This window comes from Diuraphis noxia, unplaced genomic scaffold (assembly GCF_037042655.1).
Source record: "Diuraphis noxia isolate RWA-SAM2 unplaced genomic scaffold, SU_Dnox_SAM2 contig0003, whole genome shotgun sequence".
Lineage (NCBI taxonomy): Eukaryota > Metazoa > Arthropoda > Insecta > Hemiptera > Aphididae > Diuraphis > Diuraphis noxia.
The window spans coordinates 31,768,971-31,782,130 of NW_028301713.1; the positions used below are offsets into that span (position 1 = coordinate 31,768,971).

Sequence of the window (13,160 nt, forward strand, 5' to 3'; positions counted from 1 at the left end):
AAAATAATCTATGAGCATTCAAAACACAATTTTTTTGTATTTTGAAATTCATTAATTGTATTTAAATCACAAATTTTTTATATTATATCAAATAAATAAATCTTTTTCTTTTATAACCTTTCAAGTGCTTTTTTTAAATTTTATTGGGTCATGTATGAGTACATAATTTAGTGATTTTTAGTGCTATAAATCCTGAACCCTGATTATTATTATTATTCTTTCAATACATATTTACTACTTTTTTATCATGGATATTTAAGTGGTTAAGACGATATTATATTATTAGGCATAAAATTATCTATCTACATTGTTAATATAATCAATTAATGTTTTATTTATATTGATGTTATTTGAGTTAAATTAAATAATATAGACCAGCGGTTCTCAATTGGTGGTCCTCGGACCCCCAGGGGTCTGTGATTATGTAGTGCTGAAGTGATTTTTTTATTTTATTTTAGTAGAATTTTTAAACACGTATTGGTTTGAAATTCCACGTATTTTACGCAATCACTATTGAAACTAATTATCGCTAAAAAGGTCGACAATTAATGTATTATATACATAATTTTTTTTTTATAATTAAACAAAATTGAAAAGTCAGTAATCACAAATAAGTGGTCCCCCGTCAAATTTAAGTTTTAGCTAGGGGTCCGTGGCTCAATGCTAATTGGAAACCACTGATATAGACCCTTTTAATGAACAGTTATGGAATATTTATTTGACTAATTCTAATCAGTACAATTACAAATTATAATATAACACATAGGTTTAAATCAATTTCAGTTTAGATCAATGTATAGGTAATCAACATTATAATATAAACTAAATAAAAAAATTCTAAAAATAGAAATAACTATACATTTTAATATTGGATTATGGATGTAATATTTATAATTACAGAATATGCACACTAGTTACAAAATAAAATAAATATTACATCACATCTTGTGTGCAATAGTTCAAATCTACCTAATCATAATTCATTAATCATTTTAATAATTAAACATTTTTTATCACAATCATAGGTACTATCTATATCAAAATTTTTCATTGTAGGTTATTATTACTTTCAGTGGCGTGTCCAGGAAATTTCAATGGGGGGGATATATGTTATACATTTTTTAGTAAAAGTACATTTAAATTAATCATGACTATCCAAACACAAAAATTGCTTAACATATGTACATCATGCATATTGAGTATCATTCTACAATTAGAATTAATTTAAATAGTCACATACTATACACTATTGTTTAAATAAAATGACAACATTAAACTAAAATCATTTATAACCTTTATTAAAATAATTAATATACAAAAGAAAAATAATTCTTAAAAATAACTTAGTTATTCGTTATTCCAAACGAAAATTTATATTTATACTTTTAGTCTACGTGATAAGAATGATCCATCATTCTATCTTCTATCTTACCATAAACATTATTAATTATTAATTATTACTTGGAGGATTTATTGCTCATAAACATGAATACATAATCACTGATCTATAATCAGTATAATCCGTATAGTGAATGTTTATAATAGCCAATGGGAAATAATTTATAAGCAATAACTTATTGCTGATAATTTTAAAAGTAATATCCATATCCTATCCATATATAAATGTTTATATATGTCTTGGTAATATCTAATAAGTAGAAGTTAACAAAAAAAAGCCAATAGGGGGGATATAACCCCTAACCCCCCCCCTTGGGCACGCCACTGATTACTTTATTAGGTAGTTCAAAATAATAAGCTTCTGTAATGTTATCTTTTGCTAGTCAACTTGCTATATTGCTTTATTATTTTTTTTTTTATTGCTATGCATTGGTTTGAATTCCGTAACTATATTTTGTGTTTTGTGGTTTTAACATGTGTGAAAACTAATTTTTTTAGTTAGATGTTTAGACTATAAACAATAAAACTATATTTAAATGATTAATCTATTAATTATCTATCAAGTTGTGTAAATTATTTTATTCACATCTATAATATAGTATAATTGCACTTATTGTTCTGAATTAAAATACTCTGTAGTTAGTAGTAGTCAGCTATTTTGTTAGGTATATTTTATAAATTAGCCAACAAATTATAGTAACAAATAATAATATAAGATAATTAAAGTTTAAAATACTGTATTTTAGTGAGAAAATAATATTTGAGGTTTAATTAATTTACATATTTTTAATATTGGAATATAAATTTAAGATTTATTAGAACACAATGCGGTTTTATTCATATTTGTATATATGTATATTGTAATGTATTGGCATCTATAGTTAACTTTATAATTAGTTAGGTATAAAAACTAAAAGTATTTATCTACATAATAAAATAACATTTCCATTATTGTAATTCTATAAGTAAGCCAATACCACCTAATATAATCATAACCTAGTAACAATAATATTTAAGCTTTTTTTTTAAAGTTTATAATGTTTGTTTTTTATGGGTCCTATCATGATTACATTTTAATAAATAACTCTGTAGTTTTAGCATACTTAATAATATAAATTGTAAATATGTTATTCGATATCACATGTTATTTCATCATCAAATGATTTTATGATTACTTAATACTTCTTTCACTTTTAATAAATCTCATAACTGATTTTTTGATATTTTATTTTGTATAACAAGATTTTAGGATATGTTTTTGTGCAGTGGTGGTTTTGAAATGTGATGAAGTCCCCTCCTCCACTTGGGACCTGGTTAATTCCTTTTGATGTGTAAATATTAATATTAAATATTTATGATAATTTTAAATTTTAAAATATAATACAAATAAAACCTAAGTACCAATAATTACACTTGGAAACCCTCTGGTAAGAGAACTAACAATTGTTATACTATGGGGCTAAAACACCTCTCTTGAAATGTTGTCAAAACCACTTCTGTATTCTTTCCATATTCCCTTTGACTTTGGTTGTTATTAACAATTAGCTTGGTCAGTTTAGTACCTAAAATTTAAATTTGTATGTGACCTAGTAATTGTTTTAAGGCCAATAAATATTTATACTGATTGATATTAATTATATTGTTAATGAACATACTATAGCATTTTATTATTTATTTTATGAAATTTAAAGTATAGATATTTAATCATTGAGTGTAGCTACAATGAAATGCCTTATAAATTTTTATTTTGTTTGTCTGGTAAGTAAAAAAAAAAAAGAGAGTTGTATAATATGAACTGTTTGAATCTAGATATTTCAGTTATTATTATTCATATTTATTATTTAGGTTGACAATTGAAAATATTGTACTACCTATTTATTATTGATATAAAACATATTTAGAACTATACATTTGTGTATTTTATTTTTGTTAATGCATAATAAAATGAGTATGTACCTATATGTGTGTGTGTGTTGTATGTGTGTACCTATGCAGAATGTCTCAGCCTCTGCTCATCGGCGGACTGTTAGCATATTTCGACCCTGATGAGTCCAGACACACCGACTTGAGACATGCATATATTTATGCATCTGGTTTGGTGTTAAGCATGTTTGCTACACTGGTCTTGTATCATTCAACACAATTAGAAATCATACATTGTGGGATGAAGATGCGAGTTGCCTGCTGTTCAACAATATTTTATAAGGTATATTAATGTGCAACAAAATTAAATTTTATTTTTAATTTGGCAATATAAATTATTTGAAAGCTTTGAAAGGAACACATCTTGTTCTATTTTCAATTACTTACACAAAATTAATTATACATTTTTTATAGTTTATGTGTCGTTTCTATATTATTCATACATTATATATTAAACAATATTATAGTATATTTCTTGCTATGATGAGTGATCCTATGTTTGTTATCTTTATCTAATTAGCCTAATATACATACAATATACACGGATGATGATAAACAAGCAATGCTATATAGTATACGTATTATATAGGTTATTTGTGTCAATGTTATTATACATGAACAATTTGTTTTGTAATAATCATTAATACAAATTAAGATAACCTAAGTTCTAACACATGATATTGTGAAAAAAATCATTTCACTGTTAAAACTGTTCATTATTAGGTCCATTATTACAGGCCTCTTTGTTATAATAATAGTTACCTAATGGATGTTATTTATATTTTAGCTGATTAGTTTTATTGCTTATCATTTTTTATTAGGTTTTTATTTCATAGTGTCTTGGGTTTCATAGGTGAATCTGTTAGTATGGTGTATAAACAAACAAAATTTCCTGATTTATGTAATACAATGATGCAATAACATTCAATATAGGATCAAAATAATATAATATATGATTAATCATGTAGGTAGTAGGTACCCTATACTATATTTACTATTTATAATTTTATTATTATATAAATCTGACATTGTTTTATTATTTTAAAATTAATTCTGATCAATGTTAAAACCCATAAATGATATATTTTAATGCTATACAATATATTAGTATATTACATCATATTTGTACTGGCATAATTAAAATTATGTAATAATTATGGTTTCTATTAAATAAAATGTATCTTATAATACTATTAAAAGTATTATATATTTAGTATTTTTTATGTGTTTATCCTACAATATAATAATTTAACTAGTGGCTTGGTGAGGCGTGGTCGTACGCTCAATCTGCGGAAACGCACTGAGCGTACGTACCGGCCGCAGTTGCTAGCTCCCGGATGGGTGACCACCCGGAATTTTTAGCAACATATCCTTGCCACACATACACAAACACGTGTTACAACCCTACCCACTTAAAAACCTACAAACAAACATACAAAAATAACCCCTACCGCACCACCCCACACCCAATGGCCTATTTTGCTGCGGGCTTTCCTTACAAAAAAAATAAAAATAATTTAACTTGTTTTGATTGATTATTTATTTATTAATTAAATTTGAATTGAATTATAATTAAATATTTCCCTTCACCTAAAGGATCAAGCCTATTATATTTTATGTATACCAAGTATTGTATTGCCTATATAGATCATAAATATTATTTATTCTTAACTATAAAAATAAAAAACTAAATATTTTACCTGTAACAACCTGCACAAATTAAAAAAAATTAAATAATTTTTGGATAACTCATATTTATTATTATTTATGATTTTCTTTCATAGTGAATGTACTTTGTATGAAACAATATGTGAGTAAATGTGTTTTCTCATGTGTGTCACATTTTTTTAACTTAACTAAATACCTTGATGTATTTTCTTAAGTATTTGTAAATCTACTTATGAAGCGCATGTTTTATACATGTTTTATTTAAATAGGTAAATAATAATTTGTTAGTTATTCTTATATTTTTGGTTTTAAAAATTAATTTTCCAAAATTATAGATAATTATAATTAAATATTCATTTTTATAAGTAATTACATTACACACTTATGCCTGTCCATCAATATTAATACCTACCTATAATAATAATTTGTATAAATTAAATTAATTGTTTGTATATAAATTGTAAATAGTTCGTGCATGCTAGTTTGAGCTTTGATAATATTTTAAATTAGAAAGTAAAATGTTTGACTTTTTGCATGATTTGTGTATTATTATAATTGTTGTTTGATTTGATTTTAAATATTATTATGTGTTGACTTTAATAATTTTTGTTAATTATAGCAATTTTCTTGTAAATATTAATATTGTGAATAAGAAAAGAATAAAAATATATAAAATTTCTTATGTATAGGCATTACGACTTAGTAAAACTGCTCTTGGTGAAACTACGGTCGGTCAAGTAGTAAATTTACTATCAAATGATGTAAATCGATTCGATATAGCAATAATATTTCTGCACTACCTATGGATCGGTCCCCTTGAAACAATTGTAGTCACATATTTTTTGTGGCAAGAAGTAGGTGTATCATCAATATTTGGAGTAGGCGCGTTACTTATGTTTATTCCTTTACAAGGTTTGTAAAATAATATTTTAAACAACAATTTAATAGCGTGCATTTGTATTGGTTATCTATAATTATGTATGATATTTAATAAATAAAACGAATGTTCAACTTCTAGGTTGGTTGGGAAAAAAAACTTCGGAACTTCGACTGAAAACAGCTATTCGGACTGACGAGAGGGTTCGTTTGATGAATGAAATCATTTCGGGCATACAAGTAATTAAAATGTATACGTGGGAAAAACCTTTCGCCTACCTTGTAAAATACGCTAGAAAGTATGTTCATTTTTACTTAAGATACCTAAGTTGTGATTTTGTAAAAATCTAAAGAAAACAACCTAATTGTTTTAATGTCTCTTTAAATGTATTTGTAATTCACATTTTGGTATGTTAATAGGAAAGAAATTCAACAAATTAAGGGGTCCTCTTATATCAGAGGCATCTTGTTATCATTCATAGTGTTTCATACTAGAATTGCGTTGTTCTTCAGTATTTTGTCATACGTGCTGCTCGGAAATTTTATCACTGCCCAAAAAGTATAAACCCTTGCAGTTTAAATAATAACAATTTATTTTATTGGAATTAAAATAATACAATATTTAAACTACATCTACTTGCTTTTAGGTTTTTGTCATAACATCGTACTACAATATATTGCGAACAACAATGACAGTATTTTTCCCTCAAGGTATTGGGCAAATAGCTGAGATGTTAATATCCATTAAACGCCTACAAGTATGAATAGTATCATACTATTATATTTATTTTAAAAATGATAAATTTACATTTTACAAATATATTTAAACATTTTTTTTCAGAATTTTCTACTGTATGAAGAAAAAAACACTCAGGTGGCGAATCGTTCAAAAGCTGACAAAGCTTCTAATGGTGTTAGAAAACCAATCATTGTTAATGACAACAATACATCCCTACTAAATGATCAAAATGATCCTGAACAATTAGGAAATTTAGGTATAGTTGTTTCTAATGCTACAGCTAAGTGGACAGATGCTCAAACTGAGAATTCTTTAGAAAATATCAATTTAACTGTAAAACCTGGTAGATTAGTTGCAGTCATTGGTCCAGTAGGAGCTGGAAAAGTAAAATAAACAAGAGCTATGAAAAATAATTTATATTATAATATTATAATTTTTTAATAATTATTTACAGAGTTCATTATTACACGCAATTTTACGAGAATTACCACTTTCTGAGGGAAATATTTCTGTGCGCGGTGTAGTATCTTATGCATCGCAAGAACCATGGTTATTTGCTGGATCAGTTCAACAAAACATTTTATTTGGCTTGCCTATGAACAAGGAACGTTATAGAAAAGTAATTACTAAGCAAAATTTTCAAATCCTTATTATTAATTTGTATGTACATATTTTTTGTAAACCAGGTTATAAAAGTATGTGCGTTGAAAACAGATTTTGAACAATTACCCTATGGTGATAGAACAATTGTAGGAGAAAGAGGAGTTTCTCTTAGTGGTGGACAAAGAGCAAGAATTAATTTAGCTAGGTAAGTTAAGTTGATAACTAGCTGTGAATTAAATTTATAAAAAGAATTGTTATAATAATTTGTCTGATATTAATAAGTTTGACTTAATATATTATTTTGTTACTGTATGTTACTGTTAGTTGTGTACTTGTGTTTGAAATGTTTTACCCTATTAAATGTAATTAGTAAATATTGTAGGAACATTAGATAAATTTGTTAGTTTTTTGTTGTTGAAAATTAAGCTTTATCAGCTATAATATGATCCCATATAATATAGAATTAAATAATCACTTTTTATTTTTGTTACAGAGCTGTTTATAAACCAGCAGATATTTACTTATTGGATGATCCTTTATCTGCTGTTGACACTCATGTTGGAAAACATTTATTTGAAATATGCATTAAAGGTAACTTTGAACATTATTTAATGTTGGGATAGTTATAATATTTATATTTTTTTAGGTTATTTAAAAGAAAAGACTTGTATTCTTATTACTCATCAATTACAATATCTAACTAAAGTTGATCAAATTATTTTAATGGAAAATGCAAGTATTTTTTACTATTTACTATTTAGTATTGTTTAACATAAAATTCTATGATTTGTACATTTTTGTGTTATATAATTTTTGAACTAAATAATATCAACTTAGAATTGTATAATAGTAATTAATGAATCTAATTTTATATTCCTTAATAGGCAAATATATTAGCTGAAGGTTCATATCAGGAACTTCAAGCTTCTGGTTTAGACTTTACAAAGTTGCTTGGATCATTAGTAGATACAACTGTTCTATCAGAAAATGAATCTAATTCTAAACACGAGAGTACTCATACATTAAGTCCTCGTACCATTCTATCAAGACAAGTCTCTGTTCAAAGTGTTGCTTCATCCATTGATGAGAGCAAACTTGGAACTCAGGAAGAACCAGTCGAAATAGCTGAAACTCGTTCTTCTGGAAATATTTCACTTACTGTATACTCATCTTATTTTTCTGCTGGTGGAAATGCTTGTAAAATATCATTTTTATTATTTATGTGTGTTATCACCCAAGCCTTAGCATCTGGCGGAGATTATTGGATAACATACTGGTACTGTGCAGCACAATTATAATATTAATATTTATTTTATTTTATTACATTTCAAATTTTATTTATAGGGTCAATCTAGAAGAACTTGTTTTTCGTAATACAAGTGATATAAATGATAAACTGATTCCTACAGATTATAATAGTACAACTACATCTTCGACTAGTGTTATTTCTGATCAGTTGTTATGGTGGACAATTTCACGGCAAACTTGTATCATAGTTTTTGCTGTCTTAACATTTTCTATGATATTATCTACCCTTATCAGGTCTGCTACATTTGTATCGGTTTGTATGAGAGCTTCTATGAATTTACATAATAAGATGTTCAATGCTATAACCAGAGCAACTATGTATTTTTTCAACACTAATTCATCTGGTAAAATTTTTTTAATTATTGTTTTTTAATTAGTTCTACTTAATCATTATTTTGTATTTTAACAGGACGAATTCTCAACCGATTTTCAAAAGACATGGGTGCAATTGATGAAATGTTACCAGTAGCTTTAATGGATTGTATACAAGTAATTAAAAACATTAACTTAATTATATCTAAATTTTATGAAACCAATTTCTATGTATATATTATGTTTATTATAGATTGGATTAACACTATTGGGAATTATCATCGTTGTTGGACTAGTTAACGTTTATCTTATGATACCAACTTTCATAGTTGGAATCATCTTTTATAAAATTCGAGTTTTCTATTTGTCAACTTCTCGAAGTGTCAAACGATTGGAAGGAGTTAGTAAGCACACATACATTTTTACAACCATTATTTATATTACAAAATAATGTAGTATTATAAAATTTGAATATTTTTTCTTTTTTAATAAAAACTAGCACGGAGCCCCGTATTTGCACATTTAAATGCATCTTTACAAGGTTTAACAACAATTAGAGCATTTGAAGCTGAACAAATTTTATCCAAAGAATTTGATAACCATCAAGTTAGTAAAAATAGCGATTTTTTGTTTCTATTATTTAAATGTTAATTATTTTAAAAATTTTAGGATTTACATTCTTCAGCATGGTATTTATTTATTTCTTCAAGTAGAGCATTTGGTTTTTGGTTGGATATAGTCTGCCTTATTTATATAAGCGTAGTAACATTCAGTTTCTTAATTATAGGCAGTAGTAAGTTATAAAATTAAATGAATATTAAAATAATAAATATAAGATTATGATTAAATGTTATTAATTTAATTTAATTTTAGATACATTTGGAGGAAATGTTGGTCTGGCTATTACTCAAGCTATTGGATTGACCGGTATGTTCCAATGGGGAATGAGACAATCAGCAGAATTAGAAAATCAAATGACATCAGTTGAAAGAGTACTAGAATATACAAATGCCCCACAGGAAGCTGCTCTTGAATCGTCTCCAGGTAATTTAGATTAAATTGTTTTGTAATGAAACGTAAATCGAAAAATACTGAGCGTGATATTTTGTAAATATTTGTTTTTAGAAAAAAAACCATTGAAGGATTGGCCTCATAAAGGACAAATCATTTTCAAAAACTTTTATTTACGTTATAGCCTAGATTCACCACATGTCTTGAAAGATCTCAATATTAAAATCGAATCAATGGAAAAAGTAATTTTGAGTATTAAATCATATTTTGAAACTATCTTTAATAATCACATAACATTTAGGTCGGAATCGTTGGTAGAACTGGTGCTGGAAAGTCATCTTTGATAGGAGCATTGTTTAGATTAGCAGTAAATGAAGGTTCCATTTTTGTTGATGATTTAGACATTAATAATTTGGGACTACATGAACTTCGGTCCAAACTTTCCATCATTCCTCAGGAACCAGTTTTGTTTTCGGGAACAATGCGAAAAAACTTAGATCCTTTTGATGAATATCCAGATCATGCTCTTTGGAATGCGTTAGACGAAGTAATGATCAATTTTTTATATTTTTCTCTATTATATTTTTATTGATTATGATTGTAGTTACAACCCTCATATTAATTATAATAATGTTATTAAAGGTCGAACTTAAGGATGCAGTTGAAGATTTACCTGGTGGTCTAAACTCAAAAATGTCTGAAGGTGGTTCAAATTTCAGTGTTGGTCAAAGACAATTGGTGTGTTTGGCTAGAGCTATAGTACGAAACAATAAAATCCTTGTGTTAGATGAAGCCACTGCCAATGTCGATCCACAGTAATAAATAATAAATATACTACATAACTTCTGTTGTTTGTTAATTTGTTTATACTTTAAGTTATCAGAACTATATTATTTCCTTGTTTATTTTCACAGAACTGATGCATTGATTCAAAATACCATTAGAAATAAGTTCAGAATGTGTACAGTCTTAACGATTGCTCACCGTTTAAATACTGTTATGGATTCAGACAAGGTTCTTGTAATGGATGCTGGTAAGATGGTCGAATTCGATCATCCTTACAATTTGTTGAAAAACAAAGATGGGTTTTTGTACAAAATGGTAGCTCAAACTGGAAAGGCTACGGCTGATTTGTTACATAGTGTAGCTGCCGAGGTAATATATTTTATAATTTTCTCTTTCTATTTGACTGTGTTGAAATTTGTTCATAATATATAATTTTGACTTTTATGAAATTAATTTGTTTATACAAACAGAGCTATAAAACCCAGCAGTTGACTAGAGAATCTCCAATAAAATTAATTGATGAAGATGTAGATGACACAAGTAGGAATACTTAGTTGTTTTTGTTTCCATAGTAATTTATATTAACCACACGATGCCTTACATAATATATTATATCAAACATATTTTTAATTATTCTAACTTAATGTTCATATAATGTTTTTATCATGATAAATGTTCTCAACATTGCTGTTTTATTTTAAGGGAATTTTGTATGATTAGTTTATCCTTCATAAATATTTTAAATTCAAATCAAATTAGTTCTTACTTAGTCAATGTTAGTATTTCTAAGACATATAAACATTTTATTTTGCTATATGGTTTATATTGTATACTATAAGGATAAGTAAGTTGTTGTCTATTAAATTCTATGTGTTTATATTGTTGAAATAAAGATGATCACTTTTGTACTTAAGTGTTGTTTATTTTTATTCTAAATATTTATTAATATAAATATTAGATTTACATTAATTATAAAATATTATACCTAGCTATTTGTATAACATGTTTTATGGCTATAATAATGTATAGATTGTGTTAGAGGTATATAATTTTGCTATCAACAATTAATACAATTATTGAAACTATTTAATGTTCATAGTTTTTATAATTCCCAACTTTAAAAAATTACTGTACTCCTAGTTATTAAGTGTTAGGAGTTTCAAAACGATGTCTCCAATTGTTATTTGAGTAGCATCATGGGCGCCCATTGGGGGGGGGCAATATAGGGCACTTGCCCCCCCCCTGGATAAAAAATAATATGAATCAACTGTACCTATATATATATGACAATACAAATATAGCATGCATATTTACATTCATATGTGAAAATAACAATAAATCTTTACTTTCTTACATTTGAGATTTTTTTTGATTTTGACCCTCCTTAAAATTTTACCAATGTGCGCCCATGAGTAGCATACTTTTTTATACATTTCTGTCAAATTATAATGAGAAATTTCATAATAACTTCTTCTATGACTATTAACTACATTTTGGATTTTGATAAATTAGGTTGATTAATCATATTTATATTTGGTTCGTTGTTGCTTCTGTACCAATAGAGTTAATGATATTTAAATTATTTAATTAATCAAATTTACTCCATAACAAATTTAAATATTTTTTCAGATTTTTTATCACATGTTTAAAACATTGGTTGAAATGTTTGTTTTTAGCGTATAATATGCCAATATGATGTGTGTGTTATTGTGTGTATGCATGAGCAAATCTCGTACCTCTTTTACATTATAGCAACTATAATACACACGTAATTTCCATCGTGAATATCAAAATCATTGCTTGAGAACCTCTTTAAAATGCGAATTTAGGAAAAACCATCTTAATGAGTCTCTAATTTCTGTAATCTATTTCTTACAAGAAAAATACCGACCAAAGTTACGAAATTTGTGTACAAATTTCGGACATTTACCAACAGTAGTCGGGGAAACCTAGGATTTACCGGTATTCGTACTTTTACCGTAACATATATGTATTAGATTGTAGCAGTAAAAATAATGCATACTGCCACATTAAATTAAATTAAAAATAATAGAAAAAAGTTAAAAAATCAATACAAAATAAAATAAAGTTACCTATATCAAACTCTTTAAAAACTAAGTACATATCAAATACACCAATTGACAATCATGTAGAATATATACGATAGCTTTGAACGGCGACGAAATAGGCAATAGCAGACATAGCAGGTGGTTCTTTGGGACGGGTGCATATTAAAATATCTAAGACTATTGTGACGTACGGTACTGCTGTTGTCATTGGACTCTGAAGATTTTTGAAATTTTTTGTTAAAAAGGAAAATGAAAAATATAAAGTCAAACATGAAAATGAAATAAATTCCACGCCATTTAAAATCGCCTGAATCGCTCGTTAACCACAAAAATGATTTTTTCATGCAGACTTTGAAGAAAGTGTTTTTATCAAGGAGTGAAAAACAATGTTTAGAAAAGATATTTCCATTTTCCAGCTTATAATAAGTAATAAAAACTTTTTTATAGACGATTATGGCACAGATGCG

The 13,160-nt window shown here is 26.6% G+C and overlaps 1 protein-coding gene across 4 annotated transcripts in view; it reads left to right on the plus strand.

Moving 5' to 3' along the window:
- The window catches only part of LOC107163262 (ATP-binding cassette sub-family C member 4-like), a 56,974-nt gene extending 45,442 nt beyond the window's left edge, over positions 1-11,532 (plus strand). For 2 of the 4 annotated variants that reach the window (XM_015510585.2, XM_015510588.2), the window contains 22 exons: positions 3,394-3,604; positions 5,679-5,901; positions 6,008-6,164; positions 6,286-6,424; positions 6,513-6,623; positions 6,707-6,988; positions 7,059-7,223; positions 7,291-7,412; positions 7,701-7,798; positions 7,854-7,939; positions 8,092-8,483; positions 8,552-8,859; positions 8,925-9,004; positions 9,081-9,231; positions 9,327-9,433; positions 9,497-9,620; positions 9,701-9,871; positions 9,953-10,080; positions 10,140-10,385; positions 10,481-10,653; positions 10,753-10,993; positions 11,095-11,532. In XM_015510585.2, the coding sequence (XP_015366071.2) occupies positions 3,394-3,604; positions 5,679-5,901; positions 6,008-6,164; positions 6,286-6,424; positions 6,513-6,623; positions 6,707-6,988; positions 7,059-7,223; positions 7,291-7,412; positions 7,701-7,798; positions 7,854-7,939; positions 8,092-8,483; positions 8,552-8,859; positions 8,925-9,004; positions 9,081-9,231; positions 9,327-9,433; positions 9,497-9,620; positions 9,701-9,871; positions 9,953-10,080; positions 10,140-10,385; positions 10,481-10,653; positions 10,753-10,993; positions 11,095-11,178 (3,799 nt within the window). In that variant the 3' untranslated portion in view covers positions 11,179-11,532. The remainder of the gene's footprint in view (positions 1-3,393; positions 3,605-5,678; positions 5,902-6,007; positions 6,165-6,285; positions 6,425-6,512; positions 6,624-6,706; positions 6,989-7,058; positions 7,224-7,290; positions 7,413-7,700; positions 7,799-7,853; positions 7,940-8,091; positions 8,484-8,551; positions 8,860-8,924; positions 9,005-9,080; positions 9,232-9,326; positions 9,434-9,496; positions 9,621-9,700; positions 9,872-9,952; positions 10,081-10,139; positions 10,386-10,480; positions 10,654-10,752; positions 10,994-11,094) is intronic. The other 2 variants (XM_015510586.2, XM_015510584.2) reach the window with 1 other exon arrangement.
- The last annotated feature ends 1,628 nt before the right edge of the window (positions 11,533-13,160 follow it).